Source organism: Numenius arquata, chromosome 9 (assembly GCF_964106895.1).
Source record: "Numenius arquata chromosome 9, bNumArq3.hap1.1, whole genome shotgun sequence".
Classification (NCBI taxonomy): domain Eukaryota; kingdom Metazoa; phylum Chordata; class Aves; order Charadriiformes; family Scolopacidae; genus Numenius; species Numenius arquata.
Genome location: NC_133584.1, coordinates 35797961 through 35824916, shown reverse-complemented (window position 1 = coordinate 35824916; position 26956 = coordinate 35797961). Strand labels below are relative to the sequence as shown.

The 26956-nt window shown below is 37.9% G+C and overlaps 1 protein-coding gene across 2 annotated transcripts in view; it reads right to left on the bottom strand.

The window, feature by feature from the left end:
* Nucleotides 1-26956, bottom strand: part of COL21A1 (collagen type XXI alpha 1 chain) — an 83932-nt gene that overhangs the window by 39255 nt on the left and 17721 nt on the right. For both annotated transcript variants that reach the window (XM_074153465.1, XM_074153466.1), the window contains 9 exons: nucleotides 25919-26002; nucleotides 23681-23743; nucleotides 14850-14903; nucleotides 13886-13939; nucleotides 11281-11334; nucleotides 10398-10451; nucleotides 8613-8666; nucleotides 8476-8529; nucleotides 6140-6193 (listed from right to left, as the gene is read on the bottom strand). In XM_074153465.1, coding sequence (XP_074009566.1) covers nucleotides 6140-6193; nucleotides 8476-8529; nucleotides 8613-8666; nucleotides 10398-10451; nucleotides 11281-11334; nucleotides 13886-13939; nucleotides 14850-14903; nucleotides 23681-23743; nucleotides 25919-26002 — 525 coding nt within the window. The remainder of the gene's footprint in view (nucleotides 1-6139; nucleotides 6194-8475; nucleotides 8530-8612; nucleotides 8667-10397; nucleotides 10452-11280; nucleotides 11335-13885; nucleotides 13940-14849; nucleotides 14904-23680; nucleotides 23744-25918; nucleotides 26003-26956) is intronic.

Genomic DNA, 26956 nt, shown 5'->3' with positions numbered 1-26956 from the left:
CCTTCCTCAAGTTGGAACAAGACTAACAACATCTGTTATAGTAGCTTCAGCAATCAGAAAGTCATCAGCAAGACTCTACCCTGTTTACTCCAACAATTCAAAAATTAGAAGAAGAAATAAAGTAACAATCACTACAAAACTAATTCAACTAACCAAACCTGCTTGTAAGAAATAATGATGTACAGCATATGCTTACCAAAGTATTACTGCATCAGTTGTTTATGTAGAAAAAGACAGCCCACATGAATAACCATTTCACTTTATACATAAATGTATTTTACCGGTCACAGTCAGGATTTTCAACAAAGAAACCAGGTATTCTTTTGAGACCCGGAAGGCATCATTTGCAGAGCAAATACTAGTTCTTACTTCCCTTATGACTGTAATGCTGACACCTTTGAACAGCAGGCCATCAGTGTTCAGAGTTCAGCTGCTACTATTGAGGCATCTCAGACTAGTGGAAAAGCATGAATATTAGATTTGAGGCTAAGAATTTTGATAGACTCACACCAACCAGTTTGCTGAGTCTCCTCATCACTTTTCTCTTAAAGACTATCAGGAAATAATTTCTTTTAAATACATTCCTTATAAAGAGAGCACTATTTTATAGCAGTGCCTAATTTAAGGCAATCTAGAACTTGAATGAGTATTTAGTACTCTATGAAACATTTTCATAAGTATTAAATCAACACAACACGTGATCTCTTAAGCACCGGAAATACAATAGGATTTTTATGCTTTAATCTACTGAGAGATTAAAATCAGAAATGCAACAATAATCAGACTAGGTACAGTAAAAAATAAACTAAGTAACAATTTCAGAATAAAAGAAATTTTTCAAAAAGCCTATTGCATAGATACACCATAGAGCTTTTAGGTTTGTTTCTAACTGAAGTATTTCATAACTCTGTATATAAATGCAGATATAAAACATAAATGTTGAGTAAATGGCATCTTATTAACTAAAACTGGTACAGACCAAGATGACATCAACATGAAGTGCATCAAGCAAAGAATATATTGTGATCACTGAAAAACACATTTGCACATACGTATGGTCTAAGTACTTCATTTCCACTTATCTCAGCCAGTGGTCATCACCTGTTTTAGTCAACACTTATACACTACGCTGCTGCTCCTTCTAGTTGTGAAATAGGAAGATAGGAAAAAGTGTTCACACATGATGCTGCATTCTCAAATATGGTTTTTACCAGAAACGACTCCACAAATACAGTTGATAAATATGACAACTAAAAGCACAAAACTTGAGCTATTTTATTAAAGTCGAATAGTAGCTTTCCTCCTAAACAAACTAGCAGAGCTCTTACACTGCACTGTCTCCTGCAAAGGTTTTGACTGTGAATTTTAAATTTCATTCCATTAATAGTTCCAAATAATTACCAAGTTTTCCATTATTCACAGTCCCATCCTATTCTACAGGTAACGGGCTACTTTCCCTCTCGTATGGTCTACCTAACTTAACCACATTAAATGTACAGAAATCATATTGGAATTACTCTCTGTTGTAGACTTGAAGGGGGACTCGAACACCTTAAAATTTGCACATCCCATCTAACTATATTAGATAATCTTATAAAAGATGTTCCTCTTTACACGTCATTCATTCATTTCACATTTTTCTCTCAAATACAGTGGCTGTGGTGTTAGTATTTCTCTCATCCTTGATTCTCATGAGAATGTGCACATAGCTAGAGGCATAAAAGGGTGCAATTGAAGTGAAAGAAAATTCTGTTGCAGTAGGTAAACATAGGAAAAATATTATTTTTCAGAATTTCCTCAATTCTCAATATATTGGCTCATATATATGTCAGTTTATTAAATCACTGACTGCCATTTCATATGTTCAAAGCTGTACTGAAGAAGAAAAAAGTTCATTAGAATTGGCTACATTTACATTTTAGTAAGTAAATATCATTTCCTATATTATTATTATTATGATGATGATTGGCTGCCAGGCATTTGTTCCGAGAACAGGATCTCTAAGGAACATTGTCAATATGTAGATAACACAGTTGCTAGTAGCGTTTATGTCTGTTTTTTTCATAGTGTCCTATGCAAAGAAAGACAAAAGAGGCAACACTGAACACAAGACTATTTAATAAGCCATCGTGCCTCAAGGTGTTGCACCTTAAGGGTTCCAGTAAAGCCAGTTTGTTTGTAGGAAAGGGACCTGAAAAACTGTGTAATAAGGGAGACGGGAGAATATTACACGGCACACGGAAGAAAAAAACACCAAAAAATATTTTGTTCTGCATACTACCGTATAACTAAGTCAGGAATTTTCTTTCCTTGATTCCTGTTTCTATTAAGTTCAGCACGGTGACATACGCAGTAGAATTACATTAACTTTAGGTTTGCTCTCCAAATACACAGGCTACCTGCCTATACCAGTTTCTATGCTGTAATTTAAAGATTTCTGCTCTTTGAAGAAAAATACAGCAACTTGTGTTGGAGAATTCAATATCCTTAGTGCATCTTGAACATGTTTCAAAAAGAATTCTGCTACCATAGCCTAACATAAAACACACGTTTCGGAGAATGCATGGATCTAGATCTGGCATTCCTGATAGAGTTATAAGAGGCCAACAGACAAACCAGGAGAATAGGTAAAACAGTGGGAGTCAGGTCAGAAGCTGAAAGCCATGTTATGCTGCTATTGCTGGCACAAATAAGGCCACATCTGAGGTCTTCTGATGTGACCTAAATATTAAGGGCAAACTCGACCATTTTAAGTGTTTGCAGCTGTATTTCTGAAAAATATGATTTCTGGAGAGTAAACATGAGCAGTTGCAAGTGTTCAGACAAATTACTTGTGGCAGGACAGCATATGCTAGGCCTAGAAGAGTGCTATAAAAGTCCTGCCAGCTTCACCCACAAGCACTCACTTCAGAGTTCCCATCTGCATGATTGTAAACACAAGAAGTCTAACACAGCTTCCACCTAAACCAAACTCTACCTATGTTAAAAAGGACAGCCAAGCTGGAATTAAGCTCAAATAAATCTTGATTTATTCTACCCTTTAGACAGTTGGCCCCTCAAAAAAATGTATTTATCAAAACAGCCTGTCATAGGTAAGACAGATGACTAGCCATTAAACTACTGACAGCATGGATTATTTTTGTGATCAGTTAAATGAGCTTGATTACTAGCTTTACTAAATGCTGTCTAAGTTATTCTGTCCACACTGTCAAACATTATTCTTACACAGGGTGGGTAGGATTGGGGTGGCCCGGCTAACTTAAGTTCCAAATGGTACTATTGAGGGAAAACAACCACATCACTGGGAATTATTTACTTAGCTTTACAGCCTACTTTTTCCTGTTCATAAATTTGGGGATTAATAACAGTAATAGTACACCAGAAAGCATGTTGTCCAGAAAATAACCACTGTCTCAGAGGACAGAGGCAATGGGAGTTCAGTTCAAACGTGCTCTCCATTCTAGATAGTTGCCTCTTAGATGTTGTCTCAAGATGCATTCATTTCACAACCATGCTCTTTTTATTCGCTAAAGCAAGAGGGATCATAAGATGGCTATTTTTAAAAAGACCAACTTGACAAATTAGGCCGTGTCTAACACTAATGTGGCTGAATGGAAGAAATAAAGACTGCTTGCATGTATGTTTGTGTGGGTGGAGTATCCACGCAACCTGCTGAGCTGTCCCAGGGACACAGTTGCATCTGGCATATGGAGTCATACAGTTCCAACAGCATCATCCGAGGCCTCTCTTGAGCTTAGGCAGCCTATTTAGCTATCACAGGGAAGGCACCGCAGAGTTGAGTCGCCCTCTCTCATATGAGTGCCCTAACTATTCAGGTATCCCACCAGAGGAGACCACACTGAATTGCACCGAAGAGCAGCAGAGACAAGGCGCTTGGATGTTATAATTCAAATACACATTGGAGGAACAACAGAAACAACAGAAGCAGTAAGGTGCAAAAGACATCCCTCACAGCCCCCACAATCCAGCTCTTTCCATCTGCCCAAACCACGACACCATCAGATGAAAGAAAAATGCCCTCTACTTCAAGTAGGGCAGCCCACATATCCCACGGCTGAGGATAGCTTTCATTTTGCACAGCCCAAGCCCACTTTCACCACAAAGCTGCTGCACAGAAATGCCCTTTGCTCCTCCTCCAGGCTCTAAATAGATGGGAGTACCACGTCTGCATGTGCCGGCTGGTGCTACACCAGCAACGGAGGCAGACGAGCAGGTATGACTAGGTGTCTCACATTTCCTAGTGGTTACCTTGAGGCAATTTCCTGGTCAGCCTGTAGACTTTCTGCACGTCAGAAGAACCTCCACTGATTATAAATGAAGCACACAGTGCAATCTGGCTTGCCCTGTTAGGATTGTGTAAATCTTTTGTAATTGTTTATATATTAGAAGTCTTCCTCTATATGGTGATTTTAAAAGACTTCTAAGTGATTTTATTGTCTTAAATCTGCCACTTCATTTCTCTTCAAAGCAAAAGTATGGAACTTAAGTGATGAGTTTACATTGCTGTTTAAAATCTTATATTGTGAAGCATTTCTATTAATTTTAAACCAAAATATATTTCTTTAGCAGATACAGGTCAGATCAGAAAGAGAGCTGTTAAAGTACTAAATACTCAGTTTTCCCTAGGTCAGAAATTCCTTCTCCTTCCTATTTTTTAGATTAATTTTTAAAAAATCACAATGACTGACTGACATTTTTTCTAAAAATGAAGAGACAAAATAAGGCTAGGGACAATAACAGAAGTCTTGTTATTATCTCAACACATTTGTTACAGCGTACTAACTAACAATAAACCAAGACCTCTTTACTTGTATTTTATGATTTTTAATTAACAGTCACTTTCACTCTTTTTTACATCTGAAGATATCATAGATTGTGAAAGGTTAATAGATCTCACAGTTATTTGTGGCAGAAAAAGAGGAAAAAAATAAAGCCAAGTGAGGAATTATGTGTGTTCCTCACTTAAGCCAGCCAAGTGGGAAGAAAGTCTCTTGGGAATGATTGCCCAGTGTTTTGCAGTCTACTCACAGTGTTTTATGAGGTTTTGGTGAATATATATAAAATTTAAATGAAAGATCTTGAGAATTTTTCAGCTGTGAGCCTTATTTCCAACTCCCCGTTATCAAAACTCTCTACCAGACTTCAGTACCATGTAACACATGCTGCCTGTCATTACATCCAATACCACAAAAATTTCTGAATTTATAAAACTCTATCTCCTTATCTTACTATTCAAAATGTAATTCAGAATGTAATTCATCTGGAAGGCAGTGTTCCACAAACTGAGCTCCATTTACTGCTCTTGGCCTACAGAAGTATTACTGATGGTTTGAAGACAGCTGGCGTTCTCTCAATACTCAAAGCTTTCAGCTATTTCTACAGATATCTTGGCTCCTCTGCTTCAAGCAAAGTCTGGTGGCCTTAAAGAGCCAAACAAAGAAACAAGGAGGACAAAGCCTAGCTGTGACATATAAAGAGGGGGAAAAAGGAGCTGCTCTGAGGAGCTGCCGAAACACCATCAGAGGAACAATGCCATTGGAAACAAGCAAAACAAAAATGCAGCCGCATGTTCCCCAGCTAAGCAAGAAGAACAGGCATCCAGATAATATGAGCGTGTAACAAGATGCAAGGAAGTAGAAGACCAATAAAGCTGGACAAAGGAGAAGGGGAAGTAAGCAATGAAAAAAATAAACTTTAAAAATGCAATTAACAAGTATATGAGAAAACATACACCATGTTCCAGAAATGAGAGTTAAAAACACCCAGAACCTTTCCTCATGCAAGTAACTATCAATATGTAATCATACCATCCTATCCATAGGGAAGAAGTCAATAACGTGACAATTTTATAACATATACAAATCAGTATGTAACACCAATATAGTCAAGAGTCTTTTCTTTTAAGGCATCTTTGCCTTCAAAGGCTTATTTCTTTTACTAAATCCAAATTTAAAGATGAACACCAGAAAATAAAAAAGCACTTTTACAAAAACAGACATATCAACCAACTCAAATCAACATGGATGAAACGTGAAGTGTAACATCCATTAACTGAAAAAAAACCCAAGAAACAAACGAATCAGTACATATGGATAATGTCAGCAATTTAATCACTTACAGGCTCTCCCCGATGTCCTTCTAGGCCTGGAGATCCAGGCTGTCCAACTTCTCCCTTTAAAATAAAAAAGACTGTTAAATACAATATTAAAAAAAAGACCTTCCTTTGCATTATGAAAATTATTATTTCAAATAGCAAATTACTATTTTTAATACAAGTAAAATGTGAAACCAATACACATGATCAAGGCTTCATCAAACAAATCAGTCTTAAAACCAGTTTCAAACACAGTAAGAAGTGTTGTCAATCCGATATTCCCTTATTCCGCCTCCAATAGACAGCTGTCAAACAGTTTGCAAAAAGACATGAGAGACAGACAATTGTCTTTTGAATCAGAACAGCAACTACTGGTTGAAGAAGGGCATAAAACAGTAATAAATTGCTATTGTCTAATTGTTAGTACAACTACCAGTCTGAGAACTATTTCAAAGCACTCCAGAATATAGCAGTACCAGATATGATAAAATCTTTATGTCCTTACTCAAAATATGTATGATACCAAAAACATTCTGAAAATTTGAAGAATAATTCCAGAAATAAAAGCACACGAAACAAATGCAAAGATTAATTAATATATATATATGCATATAATAATCTGGTAATAATTAACCTAAAACTACAAAAACTGGGCTTGAAGTAACAATGCCTAGCATCTGGGTTTCAAGCCATGCTTTTTTTCCACATTCTTTCCCAGTATGAATATTGTTAGAAAACAGGAAAGCTCCAGCAGAAATTTCCTTCAAAGACAGCCTGTTTGTTGCTGCTCTGAATTTGATTACAGACATGGAATGAAGCAATGTTTTATAGCAAGCAGATGTTGAAGCCAAGCTGACAAAATGTTTGAATGAAGAATATATCTTCTGTTAACTATTATATTATAAAATGAATAAAAACCAATGAGTATTAATTATTGTAGTACAAAAATATGTCAATTAAGAAAATAGTCAAGAAAACGTCTTTCAGTTTAAATGTACACAGGTTCACACAACTAGTATAATTCAGTATACTGAATTATCTGTATATTGTTTAAAAGCATAAAAGCAGATCAAAATACTCTCCAAATTCATGCTTTATCAACATAATACTTCACTCTAAAGGGCCACCAGTGACAGTTAAAATTTCATGTTAAACAACCGCGACTGTTACCTGTCCTTGTTATCAAATACCAGAGAGGAAAAAATCTAATATCTAATTATTTTTTTCTACTTTCTGTAGTACCAGAGAAGGAATTTCTCCACCAACTTAGCAGAGATATCTGTGTCTATATATATATATGTGTGTGTGTGTGTATATTTATGTGTCTGTATATATATATATATATTGAAAATAAAGCAGGATTAATTTGAAATAAATTCACGTAAGTAACTAAGCTCCTATCACAGCCAACAGAAGTCTAGTCAAGACAATTGATGGAAGCTTGATTCAGCTAATCAGCCACCAGGAGCTCAACTTCTTTACCCACACATAGTCATTTGGTCATATTTGAGATACTAAAGGGTGTCTTGTCTGGGTTCCCACTCCCATTCCAGAAAGGCACTTTCCATAGGTCTTACAATATATTTGTCAGCTCCCTTAGGATGTCTTGGACACTAATGCATGCACCAGGCACTTCTATGTAAGCAACTAAACTGGTATCTGCAGAGCTGAATTGCTCTCACCAGACTCCACTGGCATTACTAGTTAGACCTCCCTTAACTTTAATGGCAACATAGATAGCTACTACGTCCACAGACACAAACTTAGCTGAATGTTTTAAGAATGCCTGCTAAATTGTCTTTGCCTGACATATTTGCAAGTGTCAGACGGTACATGCTCTTGAAAATACATATGAGTAATGACAATTTGTAAGCAGGTATCAATGGGATTTGAAGATCAAAATGAAGTGAATGTAGGAGTATTTAAACCTAAACCAAATAACAATCCAATACTGAAGGTGTTTTCCCCCAATTTTCATCCAGCCCCTTCAAAAGCAATAATAATAATTAGATTACTTCCCTCTTAACTGTATGCAACAGGTATGTTCTGCAGCATATGCTTGCATATAAATTTCATTAACAACTTCACAGAGTTGGAGAAACAGAAGTAGGATAAGGGAGACAAAGCATAAACAATCTCTGATGATCACTAATGCGCTCCTGATAAAAGCTTCGTCCCTACTCACAAACCAACTGAAATCAAGGAAGTCTGCCCACTGACTGCAGTGAACTTTGGCATTTCCCAGTGACGCGCATTATTTTAATTTCCAGTAACTCTCCACAGAATAAACTGAGTATATTTAGACTAATAGCAGTGGTATTGAAGACTTTGGCAAGATATGAATATACATTTGTACATACCTTGAAACCAGGACTTCCTGGTAATCCATCTTTCCCGCTTCTGCCAGGGTCTCCCTGTGGCAACAGGTAACAGTCATCAGTCAACAGCCATCATCAACAAGCACAAGTTAAAGGCAAATTGTCTTTGCAAAACTTACAGATCGCCCAGGCATTCCTGGAAACCCTGTGTCACCTTTCTCTCCTTTTGAACCCTGAGAAATATAGCAAATGAAAAGTAAGTAGTGCTCGATGTTTATGCTGCAACTTCAGTGTATTTAACCTATAAATTATGTATGTTATTTGTAATTTTGAAAACGTATGGAAGAGCTGTTTCTTCCTTAACACACTTCTGTCTAAACCCGCTTTCAAATTGCTTAAAACTCCTATTTGGTTATATGGTTCATGTACATTGCTATGTATTAAAAAGCAGAGACTTCTTTGCAATATAATTGTTACATATACCCTATATTAAAGGCATAGACATATTTGAAAAAAATGTACTTAATTAAATTCTCTGTGAACACATCTATTATAAAAATATCAATGATACTGTACAGGGTGCTGGTGTCCAGGCTCTGGTGGGGAGATGCAGGGTGACCTCTGTGAGGAGAGGCCAGCACTGCCCTGGACACAGCTAGTTCCAGCCCATTCCACAGCTGAACCCTCCAGCCATGGTGGGGGCACCTCAGGAGGAAAAATATTTAAGGGCAAAAACATAGAATCATCCTAACCACGAACCTAACTACCAACTGTCACAGAACTAGATGATAGAACCATCATCAACTAGAATCATAGAACCATTTCGGTTGGAAAAGACCCTTAAGATTATCGAGTCCAACTGTAAACCTAACACTGCCAAAACCACCACTAAACCATGTCTCTCAGCACCACGTCTACCCATCTTTTTAAATACCTCCAGGGATGGTGCCTCAACCACTTCCCTGGGCAGTCTGTTCCAACGCTTGATAACCCTTTCAGCGTAAAAATTTTTCCTAATATCCATCCTAAACCTCCCCTGGTGCACCTTGAGGCCATTTCCTCTTGTCCTATCGCCTGTGACTTGAGAGAAGAGACCAACCCTCACCTCTCTACACCCTCCTTTCAGGTAGTTGCAGAGGGCAATAGGGTCTCCCCTCAGCCTCCTTTTCTCCAGGCTGAACAACCCCAGCTCCCTCAGCTGCTGCTCATAAGACTTCTGCTATAGACCCCTCACCTCCTTCGTTGCCCTTCTCTGGACTCTCTCCAGAACCCCAATGTCTTTCCATATGACACAGGCAAAGTAAGGAGTGAGGGAAAAAGTGAGAGAAACAACTCTGCAGACACCAAGGTCAGTGAGGAAGGAGAGGAGTCAGAGGTCCAGGTATGAGAGCAAAGGTTTTCCTGCAGCCTGTGGAAAGGACCATGGTGGAGCTGTGCTAGCCAAGCTGCACCACACGGAGACCCCATGCAGGAGCAGGTTTGTCCTTGAAGGACTGCAGCCCGTGGGAAGGACCCGTGCTGGAACAGGGGAGAAGTAAGGAGGAAGGAGAACAGAGAGGAACTGTTATGGACTGATGACCCCACCCTGTTCCCCATTCCCCATCTCATGAAGGAGTGAAGTTGAGCTGGGGAAAAAGCAGGGTGGGGGGAAGGTGTTTTAGTTTTTGTCTTCGCTTCTCACTATCTAAACCTATTATAGTTGGCAATAAATTAAATTAATTTTCCCAAAGTCAAGTCTGTTTTTCCCATGACAGTAATTGGTAGGTGATCTCCCTGCCCTTATCTGGACAGATAAGGTCCAGATAAGGACCCACAAGCTTTTCCATCTTATTTTCTCCACCTGTGCTGTCGAGGAGGGGGAATGAGAGCATGGCTAGGGGGGTGGATCAGGCAGCCGGCCAAGGTCACCCCACCACAAATACCAACAACATTTTGCTTTATTTTATGATTATAAATTCACTTGCCTTTTTTCCATATATTCCTGGCACTCCTTGATCTCCTTTAGGACCCCTTTCTCCCTAGACAAAACATGTGTGTATAAGTTAATTTTTAAAATAGAAGTCTTTATATACAGATATATATACAAAGTATAAATGTATAGCAGACAAAAATGAAGGAGGCAAAGAGCTCCAGCTCATATAAAAAAAAATATGCTCAAGACAGTAAATTCAGATCTTGACTTTTGCAATCTCTCCCAGGGGAGAAGCTCAGAATGTCCAACACTACTGGGTTAATGCTTCTAGTTTCAATGGAAGGCAATTTGAGTTTCTGGTTGCTTCAATATAGGTAGGTACATAAGTGAAAATTCAGCTCTTTGAAAAGTGCTGCACTCTTCTGAAGAAATTATTTGAAAAGTTTAAAATAAAATTTGGAAAAACTAAGAAGTAAATTCAGTTTAGTACTAACACTGAAGAGCAAAAGACACGGTTGATGACGTTTTGGGGAACACACGTGAAAAAAACTAATTGGGTTAGAACAGAACTATCCTTTGCGATTTGTCACTCAAATGGAATGATTTCAAGAAAATTATATAATTATTTATATTTTTGACACATTATTTGTGATGAAGAAGGTTAAAAGTAGTAGTAAAATCAAAGTTAAAAGTAATTAATATAGAATCCCATAGAACAGAACAAAAAGGAAAAAAACAGGTGGTTCTCCATTGCTTGATATGTACATAATGACTTCCCATGTCATGTATCTTCCTTCAATTTCAGCATCACATCTATTCATTTTATATAGTTCAAATGCACTGACTTTATATTGTAAACTTATTTTGCCTTTAAATTAAACTATAGAGCAAGCCGAAATACATGAATATTGTAACAAGAAATACTTAATTTCAACCTTTGGTGCTGGCATCCCATGTAATCCAGGAAAACCTGGTAGTCCACGGTCACCCTAAAAGAGCAAACATTTTAAATTCTTATATGTAAAATAGTAACAGTAATAGACTATAATAGTATTCATACTCTCGATGATCAACAAATAGTGGAAAGACAGTGTGTATCACCTTATCAACTACATAACATTGGTATGATTGATTAGAGTTTGTTGCTCTTTAAACAAAACTCAATAAATAAAAGAAAAAAGTAAACAATCACTACATTTTTTAGAATAAATTTTACTGTAATCTCACAATAAAGCTTACCGAGGTTCAAAAGCAGCAACTTAGTGTTGACAAGAGGAAAAAAAGCTTTGAAAAGAATTTAAGAACTCTGAAAAGTCTCTGTAGGGGCTGTGATAATTCTACCATCCATTCCTAATTGCTGAAGAACAAGGAAATTCCCTAAATCTAGGAAGGCTTTGCTCCTACCTCTTACTGAAAATGTTAAAGACCTACTGACCTTATTTTACCAACTTGCTCTGGATGAATGAAGTATTGAAAAATAAGGTATTAAGTACTTTCTCTAAAAAATAAACAAAATGAAACCAAGATACACCAATAAAACAACTCTGGCACTTAGACAAATGAGTTCTCATTTCAGTGTAAGACAGAATCCACTCTGGTAAAAGCAGCTGTCAATTGAAAACAGAAACCAAAACATCAGTTCTTTTTATTGTCCTCACAGATGTCAGATATCAGGAATCCCAAAACTTTTGCCATTGGTACTGAAGATATTTTTCTGACAATTTGTCTGCAAGCTCCCTTGGGAAATTACAACAAAAGGCTAAACTTGGCACTACCTGCCTTGAAACAATAAAAACAAGCTTAGTTGCTTGTTTCAATAGACAGAATCTACTTCACTCAGAACAGTCAACCACCAAACCATTTTTTGGACAATCACAATGTTTTCTCCCTGTTAATATCTAAATTTACATTGAGCAATATATTTCAATTTGTTTAATATATTTCAATTTGTTTAATATATTTCAGTCATAAAGGATGAATAGTAAATTATGCTCAGGAAGTTATTTTAAGTAATATTTCACGTTCTAAGACAAAGGGTAAAAGAAAACATGTCTCAGTGGTATTTATCAAAACCATTCATGTCTAATCAGATTTGGAGAGGTCTGTCACATATTCACAGAAGACAGGAACACGACCACAGGAATGACAGCTTGTGGGTTAATGCTATCAAAATATCTCTCAACAAATAAGAATTGAAAACAGACAATGGAATGGAGTTAAAAAATCACCAAAGCTTATGAAATAAACACTTCATGCATCCATTGCTTCTTAATGAAAAAGAATGGAGCCTCGATTTCTGCTCAGAGTGGTGATTCAATTATTGGATAAACTAAAACACTTGGCAATGGAAACAGTTTTAAATTAGTTGCTACAGAAACTTTACAAGTAATGGGATGAAATTAAGAGATGAAAATTTGGGCTGAATCATCAGGAAAAAAATTCTAACGGCAAGACATATTTTACAATGGAAGAAGTTTTCTAAGAGTGGTGGAAGCCCTATTTCTTGGCACATTTTAAACAAGGCTGGACTGAGCATTAGGAAATATTCTATCTGTCACAACCCTGCACTGCCAGGAGAAAAGAGTTTTTCATCATCAGTATCGTACTTTCTGCACATGGCCCAATACTGACTGATCAGTTAGATTAACATCTAATATCAATTAGACTAAGATGCCTAAAGCACAGAACACAACCACATTTTTCAGCTCTAAGCATGCATTTGAGAATTCTGCTGAACAGTGATGAATTTAAGGACCTGCTTTTAATATTGGCAACTTTAGAAGAAGGAAATTCCACAGTAAAATCCATGTGCAAAACAAGTGTTTGTTTTACAAAAAAGGCTTTGAAGTTTTAAATAAACCAAAAACAAAATACGTTTTTATCACAATGAACTTAGAACTTTTCTAAATATAGGGTAAAAGTGTGAGAGAAGGGTGGACACAAATATTAACATATCAACAAGGCTTGCCCAAAGCCAATGGCTAGTTTATTCACTGTCTACACAGGAGATCCAGATTCAAGTTTATCCTGATTACCAGAAGGGAGTTATAGATAAGCTTCCACATCTGTCTGCAGCTCCAAGCTACTGGCTACACCTCGGCTAGAATTTTTCCACAAAAAGCTTTGGTTTCAATTAGTCAGTGTTTTCTGATAAAAAGCACCATCCAAAAATTCCTACCTAGCTCATCTGGATGCTCACTTAAAGAGAAAAACGGTGCAAAGAGATAGAAAGAAACTATTCTGATAGATGTCTTTATCATACTTCCAGTTACCCATATTTAGATATGCTTTCTAAATATAAATTATTAAGTGCAATAAAGGTGTTACTGGCAGTGCTAAACCTATAAAAACTTTATTAAATAAAGTAGACCAGATTCAGAACTGAAGTAACATTCCAAATTTTGGATTCTTATTCCTTCTTTATTACCTTTTCAGTAAACAATGCTCACAGAAGCCCCATGTGAAAATACTGATACTATTAACTGTATACCCAAAAATGATAAATGGTAAGAGTAAAATCTTTTTTTTTTTTTTTTTTACCTTAGCACCATCTTTCCCTGGCTCTCCCTTGGTACCTGGCAATCCACGTGGTCCCTAAGAGAAAAAATGAAAACCAGCTCAAATAATACAGTCTGATACAGAATGAGACACAGAAATGTAATACAACATGACCCAGGGAGTGATGTGTCAGCTGGCTGATCACAGCATTTTGGTAACTAGATACAAAAGCAGAACCAAGCACAAAATGTAGCCAGCATGTATGAATATGGCACGCTATCGTAACCCACGACTAGCGAACACCAAAACAATTCTTTGCTCTAACCAAGGACCACTCCGGGATAAAAGGACACCATGCAGCATGTACTGGTCCAGAGATGTCCTCTTCCTTTCAAATGTCCATCAGACATACGCTATGTTGCAGGCTCGCTCTTGGCCCCAGCATGCTCTCAGATATTTAATTCAACAAATTAGTAAGTCCTTGACTATCCAGCCAGACTGGATCATGCCACAAGTAAAATAGAGCACTGGTTTCCAACAACTGTCCCAGTAAGGACTACTAAATTAATACAATGAAGAAAGAAAAAGAACTCTCCTCCATCCATCTGGACTTTATCTGAAACCTTCTTTTGGACATGTGAATTGTGGGTAATCAACCAACATGATAATGCTTCAGATCACTGTTACTGATTCATAGAAACCTGGAAAGAACTACTGTTTGGCTTCTGGATCAGGATGAAAATGTCTAAGTCCCAGTTGAGTCCTGCTCCTACAGGCCTTACCTAGCAATTAGATTTGCAGTCTAATTGTCAGCCTACCTACAAACCCCAAAGACACGTGAGTTCCAAAGCCATTCACCCAAGGATGGCCCCTGACTTTATGCCATCCCTTGAGCCCTTCTGATTCCCCACACCTCAACTCTCAATGGCAAACCGCGGATATTGGGAGAGAGTCAGTGGGATCTGTCTCAAGATTTTCAAATTCTAGGAATGAAACAGAAACTTACTTGAATGCCTGGAGTTCCCGGGATACCTGGAGTTCCTGCTGATCCCTGATATCCCTAAGCAAAAGAAACCAAGAGTTGTGACTTTTCGTAAGTTATATTTACAATTTTCCAAACACCCTTTTAAGGAAAGAACAACCCTCCTAGTTACTGGAGAACTGTTGTCACAACCCTGTCACTTTAGGTCATAAATTTCAGTAACTGCTATCACATTCACACATTTGAGATTTACATTTCAGCTATCAGAAGCATTAATCTCTGCATCTGAAGTTTGCAGCCTCCAGACTTTATGCTAAAATCCATTATTTCAGAATGGTTACATGAAAATGTAACAACCATATTGTTTTATATTCCCCACTGGAAATAAAAACCCAGCAACCCACATACGTAAACACTTTTTTTTTTCCCCTCTCTCTCTCAAGAAAAATAGCTGAAAAACGCCAGGACTTTTAAAGGCTTATTTCCAGTTACAGGAGTAAGCTTTAACAAACAAGGCATGTTCTAATACATTATGCAGCTAGTTTTATAATATCTCTAAATAATAAAAATTCCATTCTCAATACTAAGCACTTAGCTATGAATTTGAAGGTATATAACAGGCTATGCAAGTAATTTGAATGACTGGGACTATGAAAAGAAGTACTAAATAATTCATGAGTTGAAAAGAGAATTTCAGGAATGCTTTACTAGAAGTCAACATTGGCAGAACAAGAGAAAGTTTACAGGACCCAAAATACATGCCCGAGGTGTTTTGGTAGATTGGATTCAATGAGTACAGCAAAGACAGCCAGTTTTAATGCAAAAGTAACAAGTGCTTTAGAAGAATCCTTTAACAGAGGAAAGTAACTGAAGAATACGAATTTTACCTAGCTCCATTAAAAATAGGTCATTCCAATGGACAAAATGAGCTACAAAGTTTTTTTTGAGAAAACATACAAAACAAGAAGAGAAATTGTCCTATAAAACTCTGAGGCTATTTGGCTCAGACCTTTCCCAGGCAGCCCAAACTAAATTTGATGAATCCCATAAAATGGACTACCCAATTCCAAATGCCTGGAATTTGATCTTTATCTAAACTGAAAGAACTAATAATCCTATTTCTAAATGAGTTTCAGTCTTAAAAACTTAGCCCAAAATTTAATGGGGGGGGACTTCCACACTGGTAAAAAGGAGCTAATAGAACCTTTTCAATACAAGGACAGCAACGTCTGATTTCTTCTTTAAATCAGTCAGAGCTTCCTGGGAATAATAAACAGAGCTAAAATTATTTGCTGGGTTAGATACAAGATAGTACTTGCTGTGCCCTCTTCCGAAAAGACATTTGAGCAAATGCCCGATGAGCCAGCTGGTAATGTTTAGTATAGAAGTAAACAGAATTCCAGGTCTCTGTCATACATAGATCCTTTATCTAGCATTTCACTTTTAGTGCTCAAGGCAGTTCTAGCAAAATCAGCTTTATCGGTAAACGGTGCAGCATTCCCAGATTGCTTATAAGCCTCCTGGGTAGCTGAAACAATTCACCAAGCCAAAAAATGCCTTTAAAAGTTTATCCTTTTATTCCTCCTCCAAAAAAAGCAAAAAGTTTGTATGACTTCCTGTAGGATATAATTCTATACAAATAAAACTTTATTTCACATTTTAGATCTCTGAAATGCAATTTCCCTTCCTTCTCCTTCTAACTGAGTAGGGGAAGAAGTAAAGGAGGACAATTTCCTGGCTGAACTGGATTTCAAAATTCACGAGATGAATGGAGGACAGCAGAAGAGTTTTCAGCTTACAAAACTGCATATTTAGCTCAGAGCTAGATCTTGTAATGTGATTTCAGAGGAAATCAAACACATTGTCAGTGTGTTTGTTTAATGGAAAGCTGGAACTGAGAAGATTCAAAAGGAAATTCACAGAAAGTCAAAAAATGAGAATCAGTCTCGCACAAATAATGTAGCAATTGTTTGGACAAGTTAAAAACACCTATAAATTACGAAAAACATCTTTCATAAAAACTGAGTTTACATTTTTATCACTACTCCTTTTGCAGTACGGATCATCAATCTATATGCTAATACCTACATTTTTTTTGCATTAATGTCAGGTCAAGTCCTCTCTCCCTAACCTCTAAGCACTCAATTGGAGTACACGTGACATGCATAAAGAACAAGAACAGCTGTGCCATAGCTGACATTTTATGTAAAAGGGACAGAAGTAAAAATTCCCTTTTCAATTGACACAGACAACTTCAGGACCAAAGATTCACTTTCAAATAAGGCAAAAGCACTAAATTTGTCACCAAAAGGAATTCTTTTTATTTGGACTTGGTCTTCTCTCATGAGCTTTTCAAGAAGACACACAGATGGTGTGAGAAGTGTTATAGCTAACCCTGAATTTGATACTCTGTTTTGAATCCAGTTGCCTAAACATAGGCAGCTCCTGCCTTTAGAGATTCCCTAGACACTTACCCAGTGTTAGAAGATAGTGGTACAAAATATTTGGGAGGCATTCATCCTTTTGAAGCAGTAGCTTCAAATTTAGACACCCAATGTACACCTGTAAACACCAAACTGAGTCTCAAACTGAATCTCACCTATAGTGTTTCACCCATGTTGTCAATCAGCACTACTCCACGGCACTTTATTTCTATTCTTAGTTGTAACTTTACATCAGTGCAACTGAAATCAGGATCATACAAAACCTCTCTCTCAATTTGTTATGGGTGAGAACAGTACTGATAAATTTCTAGTGCCTGAAAATCTGTAACGGCAAAGTGATAAACAGCAAGACACTGAGATACTAGTTTTGTACCAGATGGCTGGGTATTTGAAAAAATCCCAGATAAAATATAACTTTGGAATTTAAATAAAATAGCAGTAACATACAAATAATTCTCAGGAAAAAGTTGAATGGACTTCTTAGGCCAAAGAACTTACATAAAGGACACAGACAAATTAGCAATACTCTCATCATCTGTGAATTAAGAGGCTTGCTGGAAAATGAAAGTTAGTTTACCTGTAGGGAAAAAAACTGAGCAAGAGGGACAAGTATTAATTCCAAAGAACTTTTAGGTACAATAGCAGAGTAAACCGCAGAAGGGTATCTTCAATGCACTTGTGTGTCTAAGGACAAAAGTTCAGGCAGCATTCACAGTTGTATCACATCAGACAAATATAAAACAAAAATAGAGCATGTACTGATAAGGCAATGACAACTGCACTGTACACTTACTAACTTAAAAGCTTTTTGAGTCACTGAACAACGTAAATGACAAAGGCACGACAAGAGGACTACTTGGGAAAGACAAGAGAGAAGTAAACAAGCTCAATTTGGCTAGAAAATAACCAAGGATCAACAGTAATGGTCTAAAGCTATTTAAGGACTGTAAACACTAATTAAACAGAACTATATTAGGGTGATGTAACCATGCGTAATGGAGTTCAATTGCAAAAGAAATATTTAACTTGTATTTGGAAAACATCCTGACAGAGAGGTTTGCAGGCCTCTTGTGGAAAATCTTTAGTACATTTAAAGTGCAATTATATAAAGCATTAGAAGAGAAGTTTTCAAACTCTTTCCATAAAATACATTACATCTTAAAGGAGAGAAATAGCTATTCAGATGTGCATCCATGCCTATACTCAAATTTGCAGTCATGCTATGACCTTCTCCCTCACTGGTAATATCAGTACCTAGAATCCTGCAAGTCAATGGAAATGTTAAAAAGTACCTGACGTATTTGAGTTAAGTCTTTTAGCCTTTCTAAGAGAAGTTGGTTATCATCTAACATTTTAATGTTTTTGCCTCGGGTCCTTCCTCCTCCTTTTCTCAAGGAGCTTTTTTCCCATCCCGCCTCCACAAACAACCTTCTCCAACACCTCACTACGCCTGTACTCATCTGCCTACTGTTTCTGTGCCCCGTTGGACACGTGGATCCATCAGGCAGTCCTCTCCAGCAGGTCTGTTTGGAGCCTGTACCTTACTCCTTTCTCTGGGACTTTCTTAAGTAGCAGTAACTCAGGAGCTCAGAACAAGTGTCATCTCTCTCCTCCCTCTGTTAAATAGCAAGGCCCTGTAGAAGGACTTCTCGTGACATCTGCTTCTGCAAGCTACCAGAACTGTCTCTGCAGTGAAGCCCCTCTGTCTATGTATACCAAAACATGAAAATGAAGGTCAGATCCAGCGTTAGATCACAAAGGTAACTAAATGCAGCTTTTATCCTCCAACATAAATATGGGGGTAACTCCTGATCAAAGATTTATAATCACATGAATATTATTATGGGAAAAGGACAGACAAGAGTTTTCATTGCCTTTTCTGTTGCCTTTTTTTTTTTTTTGCTTTGCTTTGTTTTGTTTTGGCCTGTTTAATTCTTTCTCCATTTGATTACACTTCCTTCCACTGGCTACTCTGTCAGCTGCCAAGGCTTTCACAGCTCAGAGCCGCTAGCAGTATATGTTACCTGAGCATGATGTTCTGGGCTCAAATGCCACAGAGGGAAAAAAAAAAATCCATCAAGATTATTAAATAAAAGGTCATAAATCCAACTTTAAAAGTTCCTGAGCTTCAGACTTCTGGGAGGTGGGATGACATACCAAGGGAGTATAACTTGCTGTTTGCTGCTTAGATGTTCATCCTTGTCATCTGCCCTGAAGACGAATGACATGAATCTGCCCTGATACTGAAAATAGCCATATGGTCTTTTGTCTGAAATGTGTAGCTGTATGCAACACAAGTCAGCATCAGGCATCGCCCTGATTTCAGTCATTGGTCTCAGTGAAGCCATTACATTACTGTCTTAATTAGAATGCAGCAAAGATATTTCCTTTAAGAATAACAAGGCTACAGCCTTTATCACAGAATCACAGAATGGCAGGGGTTGGAAGGGACATCTGGAGATCATTCTAGTGCAACCCTCCTGCCAAAGCAGGGTCACCCAGAGCAGGCTGGACAGAAACACATCCAGGTGGGTTTTGAATATCTCCAGAGGAGACTCCACAACCTCTCTGGGCAGCCTGTTCCAGGGCTCTGCCACCCTCAAACAAAAGAAGTTTTTCCTCATGTCGAGACAGAACTTCCTGTGTTCCAGCTTGTGCCCGTTGCCCCTTGTCCTGTCACCGGGCACCACTGAAAAGAGTCTGGACCCACCCTCTTGACACCCACCCTTTAGGTATTTATAAGCATTGGTAAGAACCCCTCTCAGTTTTCTCTTCTCCAGGCTGAACAGAGCCAGGGCTCTCACCTTTCCTCATAAGAGAAGTGCTCCATTCCCTTGATCATCTTTGTAGCTCAGTGTTACTGAGGAATATGTACTTTTCTGGAATTGAGAGCAGCATTTCACAGCTGAATTATCAACTGTGTCTGTGGAAGTTCCCTGAGAGAAGTAGCTGCAGAATTTATATCAACTTAAGTCCCCATGAAAACCATCCAATAGCACAGCTAATCCTATGTACACATGAAACTATTACCCATTTTTATTCCAGAAGTACTGTTGAAATAGTTGGCCATTGCCATTATACTAAGTTCATCATAAAAGATTCGGCCTTCAGCTGGTCACCAAATATTATTAAACTCTAGGTAGTACAGCTGTAATAATGTTCTGTAGTTTTTCTAAAAAGAAATACTGGAATGATCAGAAATTACTTATTATGTGAGGCTTTTGATACCTCACGAGCTCTTCATCTGCATTTATCAGTAAAGTCAGTCTCACCAGATTATTTTGAAACTGTTTATTGCTTATGGACACTGCAAAGACAAGGCAAATGGTTCCAAACTTGCATGAATGAAACTAGACAGAATATTGGAAAACTGTCCAGATTTGCCAGCTGCGTGGTTCCAAGTTCAAAATTGACAAATAAGTGTATTTTTTCATTTCTTTCAGCAGACTGATAACCTAACACCTCTATTAACCACAGCATCGATACATAGAAAGTATCCTTTGGAAAAAAAAATGGCTTTGTGACTGCACAGTCAGGCTGCTGAGCATTCTCAGGGCCAGCAACCGCTCCAGCTGCTTCTTTCTGATGAATAATGTCCATTAAAATGAGTTACAGTTGAGACTCAAATACTATTTTTACCCTTGTGCTTACTTACCAGTGCTATTTCTCCTGACAAGACGATTTAATAATTTCAGGCTCCGAATGGCATTTTTGATTGAAAAAAATGCACTTTCATTACTTATTATGCTTCTCACTTTTGTGCTTTTCTCCAGTTACTTCAATTGATATTTTCTGTATGTACTGGAGTATGGAAAATAAACAGATGTGGCAATTAAAGGGAAAAAACAAAGAACCTATAAACAAAACTATTTAGAAAAACAATTAAAGAACGACTGAAAATGAGTGATGTTTATGTTCACCTACCCAAATAGTACAGCAAACAATTTTACTGGGTAATACCAGGTGAACAATTATTTTCTGGTAATATTGAAGATATTCATGCAAATTGTTTTGAATTTTTCTAGACTAAAACTAACTTCAAGTATTACAACAATCTAGCCAGCCCACAAACAATAAACTAAATTTTCTTTGATGTTTTACTTTAAAAATCAGTTACATATAGTAATATAAATGCATGCCTAAAACCTTTCTCAGAGGAAGAAACGTTTTGTTGACCAGTTACACTGTTCCAAGAAAATGAATACCAGATAGGCGAACCAGAATAAGTTTAGAGAAGAACATAAAAATTTGTTTGGGAACAGAAAAGACTGACTTTCCAGGAAAAGCTTTTCATGCAAAAGCCATTTGATTAAACATCACTGACTACACAACTACCTGTAAGCCTATTGTGCTGTCTGAATTAAGAGCTTGCTTTTCAGAGCTCTCCAGGGGATACAGCTAAAAAGATTCATATGAGCAACGTTGTCTAAAACAAGGAAAATCACTGACAGCACAGAAAATGTGCAAGTCATATTAGCAAATAAATAAGTAAAATAGAAAGAAAAAGACATAGAGGAATCTGTTTTCCTGCACAGTGCATCTAAAGGGTCTCCCATCGTTCATAGCTGAAAACTCGACTGGAAAGCATTCACTCACACTGTAAGGAACAATAATGTACTGGCCAGAGCTGCAGATGATCTAATAGGATTGCAATTATGTCCTTACAAAGAACAAGTGCAAAAAGCTACAGCTGATTTTTCAAAAAAATTAATAAGTTTAAGTTAGTTAATAAAGCTATAGGATTTAACTGTAAGCATTTCAAATAACATATGAACCTCAATTCAGCAAAATGGTAACATTTCTCCTTTAGCAGGGCTTTTTGATTCTCTTCTAATTGTCTGATATACTTTTGTTAATCTTTTTATGTTCAGAGAATGCCCATCTGTACACATGACTCACTCGCAGGAAAAAAAAAAAACAAAAACAACAAAAATCCCCGCAACTGCCAGATTACAAAGTTACAGAAAGATTACAGTATGCATTTATTTCTCTTTCATGATTCACAATTACAAATTTCAGCACTTATGGAAGATATATAACACTGAAGTGGAAACCTGTTAATAAAAGTATGAAAAAGAGATAAGAAATTGTTTCTAAAACAATACTGTTGCAGCTGACTGGGCACTTAAGAAATAAAATCTTAATCTGTTTTTCATAAAAGAGAGAATGGAAACTTGACAGTTTCCTACCAATATCCCGTCCATTCTGGCTTCACTAAAGCTCACACAATATCACTTTATTTTTCAAAATATCAGAGTTAGCTGGATTAAAGACAGCTCTGTTATGCTTATCCATACTGCAAGTCTACTAGTAATCGGCATGGTCAAACTGTGATGGACACCTTCTCTCATGCAACTCCGCATTGAGACAGTTTGTATACCTGTCTTTGTACAAGAGAACAGGACTGCTCTTCAGAACCTTAAGCACTATTAATAATCAACTGAAAAGTTATTCTGATTAGATCACACTTCCCCAGCTCAGATTCCACCCATTCCTATTTCAAAACCTATATTTTCATGATTGTCTGGAACCAAAATGTAGAGGCACATGCACACCACCACTTTGGTGATACAGAGACTGCAGGCTGTTAAGAAAACCTTACTCAACAGAGAAGACTGGCTGTCAGTATCTTAGAGGTTTCCAATTAGATTCAGAGATCTAATATATTTTTTAATGAAACCTTATTTTTAAATATTTATTTCCTTTTATTATAATAAAAAATGTTAACCATGAAGACGAGACAAACCATTGCCAAATCTGCCATTTTTATTTTAGGGACATATGTTATTCATCTGCTTTTTCCAGTCTTTACCATCCATACTACTGGAATGCCAGCTTAAAAAAATTAAATCTAGGGTAAGAAAAAAAAATACTGGTATTTTTATGATGTATGTTTTAATACAAAATGTTTAGAACTGCGAAATATCTTTAACACTGTACATGCATATCTACATATTTTGTTGGACTACTTGAGGCAGTCTAAAAAGAAATTAAATGAAAGAAGCTTAAACATGAGAAGCAATCCCTAAGACAGAATAGGATTTTAGCTGCGCTAAAGTGCTTTCTAATGCAAAAATTACTAAGCAGTCGATTGAAGGTCAGAAGATAATAACTTAACTGCTGCAAACTGATGCAAAGACCAACAGGAGCACCCATAGCCTGTTCTCTGCCTTCTAGGCTTCTCTGCCTAGCTCATGCTATCGTATTTACAATATTTTAGCTTGAAACAAAAATACTATGGTTAACATATTCACAGAACTGTTACGTTCAGATAGCGCTTAAGTGACATTCACAGTTTCAAAGAATGGACACAAAATCATCTAAATTTGAAAATCTGATATCAGTGTTAAATGCTTTTTCTCCTGTTAGTATTGCATTTACAATATATGACTATAAGTTTTTAGTACTCACAGGCTTACCATCTGGACCAGGCTGACCAGGATAACCATGATTCCCAGGCTGGCCAGGATCACCCTATGGAGAAGCAATATGTTAACACACAGAAGATATGAAAGAGCATTTTAAAATCGTCACAGAGCAACTTTAACCCTAATACATTCCACAAAACAGTGGCTGCAAGCCCAGATACCTGCTATTGAGGAGTAATTCCAACAGCAAAAAAGAATTGATCTTGTAACCCCCTCCCTGGGAATCAAAGAATCATAGAAAGGTGTGGGCTAGAAGGGACTTTAAAGATCATCGAGTTCCAACACCCCTGCCATGGGCAGGGACACCTCCCACTAGACCAGGTTGCTCAAAGCCCCATCCAGCCTGGCCTTAAACACTTCCAGGGATGGGGCATCCACAGCTTCTCTGGGCAACCTGTTCCAGTGCTTCACCACCCTCACAGTAAAGAATTTCCTCCTAATATCTAATCTAAATATACCCTCTTCCAGTTTAAAACCATGACCCCACATCCTATCACTGCACTCCCTGATACAGTACCTCCCCATCTTTCCTGTAGGCCCCATTTAAGTACTGGAAGGCTGCTATAAGGTCTCCTAGGAGCCTTCTCTTCTCCAGGCTGAGCAACCCCAACTCTCTCAGCCTGTCCTCAGAGGAGAGGTGCTCCAGCTCTCTGATCACCTTCGTGGCCTCCTCTGGACACACTCCAACAGGCCCATGCCCTTCTTATGTTGGGGGCTCCAGAGCTGGATGCAGTACTCCAGGTGGGGTCTCACCAGAGCCCAGTAGAGGGGCAGAATGACATCCCTCGACCTGCTGGCCACACTTCTCTTGATGCAGCCCAGCATGTGGTTGGCTTTCTGGGCTCCAACCACACATTGCTGGGTCATGCTGAGCTTCTCATCAACCAACACCCCCAAGTCCTCCTCATGGCTGTTCTCCAGCCATTCTCTGCCCAGCCTGTATCTGTCTGTGTCTGGGACTGCCCTGACCCACATGCAGGACCTTGAACTTGGTTTGGCTGAATTTCATGAGGTTTGCACGGGCCCACCTCTCAAGCCTGTTTGGGTCCCTCTGGATGACATCCCTTCCCTCCAGCGTGTTGATCGCACCACACAGCTTGGTCTCATCGGCAACCTTGCTGAGGGTGCACTCAGTCCCACTTTCCATGTCGCCAACAAAGATGTTAAACAGTACTGGTCCCAGTACTGACCCCTGAGGAACTTCACTCATCACTAGTCTCCATTTGGACATCGAGCCATTGACTGCAACTCTTTGAGTGTGATCATCCAGCCAAGTCCTTACCCGCCAATTGGTCCATCTGTCAAATCCATGTCTCTCCAATTTAGAGACAAGGATATCATGTGGGACAGTGTGAAATGCCTTGCACAAGTCCAGGTAAGATGATGTCAATTGCTCTTTATCCACCAATGCTGTAAGCCCATTGTAGAAGGCCACCAAATTTGTCAGGTACGATTTGCCTGAGTTGACCACAAAAATTCTACTACGTGAAATAATAATAATCTCCATCTTGTGGATTCCAATTCTCTGATTAGAAATCCTTACCATTGTAGCAAAAAGCCCTTTGAATTGAGGTAGTTGCAGCAGACTGTTAATCCCTTATATGATTATAGTAGAGGTTTTGTAATCACCTGCTTAATGAAAGACAAGCAGTTGGGGGTTTTCTTGTCTACCCTGATAAGGCAAGCTAGTAAATCTGGAAGCACTGCTTAGCACAGTTTCTGCGAAAGGTAATACAACAAAACGCTAAGGATTGGAGTCTGACATCTGAGATTCAATCTGGCTCTCATTTTAATCCTTCACCCAACACTGAAGGGAGATAATGAGAACAGCTAAGGTGGAACCCTCCCAGTAAGTATCTAGTCCATTCTTTAACAAAGATGGAAAAAACCTCTCTGTTAAAAGACCTTTATTAGCAAAATATTTCATTCTCAAACAATTAACAGTGCAAGACCATTTGATGAAAAGTTGCAAGGAAATGTAATTTTACATCCATGAGCATTTTCCTTAAAAAATAAAAGATATATTTGTGTTATTAGGAGTTATAGCAGCAAAACCTGGCCTTGAGGATCCTCATCACTACATTCATGCACCGGAAACCAGAACAAGGAGAACTTATTCCCTACTTTTTTAATCTGCCTGACTATGACTGGCCAACATAATATTTGGGGAAAAAAAAAAAAAAAAGTTTTGTACGCTCAATAAGACAGAACGGAAACTTACTTTGGGGCCTGGAGGTCCTTGTTTTCCTGGTGGGCATATGCAGGGGGCAGGCGTTGAGCCTACATCACTAGGACCATTCATGCACTACCAAGAATGAAACCAGCCATCAATACACATGCCAAAAACATTCAACAAATGTATGATAACATTACGCGAAGCTGATTTTCCTTAGGTTGCATAGGTCATGGCTTTCACTCCTTTATTCAGCTGGATCTTCTGCTTACCTGACTACTGCCCTCCAACTATTTTACATGCATGAATTCATCATTTTAACCAGAAAAAAAACAAAACAAAACAAAACAAATTAAGTACCGATATTGGGCTAATATCTGAAACTCTATTTGCTTTTCCACAAATATTTTGTCATATATTTCAATAATTTTCAAACTGGCAACATGCAAAACTATCTAATTATTTAATAAAAGTTTGTAAAAAGAATCTAATAAATACTATGTATAGCATAATGACCACAACCAATGGGCTATCACATATAGCAAGCCTGAAAAGAATGTAAAGCCCAAGTCTCCTACCTCCTGGGCATGTGTCCCAACTATGAAGCTACTTGAGGAAAGGTGGGGCAAGGCTGTTACCACTGACTCCTACAAGTCACAAGTAGTGACTCCCAAGGTGCCCATCCTCCAAAGACCGTTAGGTGACCTCCTCCAAACTATGCTCCCTATACAAACAGCAGTAAATAATAAAACTTGGCAGACCACATCACCCTCTAGAGGTTTTTGGGCTTTTTAGGTATTTACTTCTCACCATTGAGACCACATGAAACCTCAGCATTTTACCAAGGCAGGCAAGGGGAGAGCTACTAGATCAAATCCACTTGCCCAAGGTCAGGCATCAATAATGTAGATGCACCTGTACTAAACTCATATGCCCAAGTTAGATTCAGTGAATTCTTTTTCATCCAGCAAGTTCTTAGAGCTATGGAAAGGCAAAAATTTAAGAATCCAAGATACAAAAAAAAGCAGATTTTGTATTAATTATCTAAAACACTTTCTATAACATTTTACTCATATTTTCTAAAAT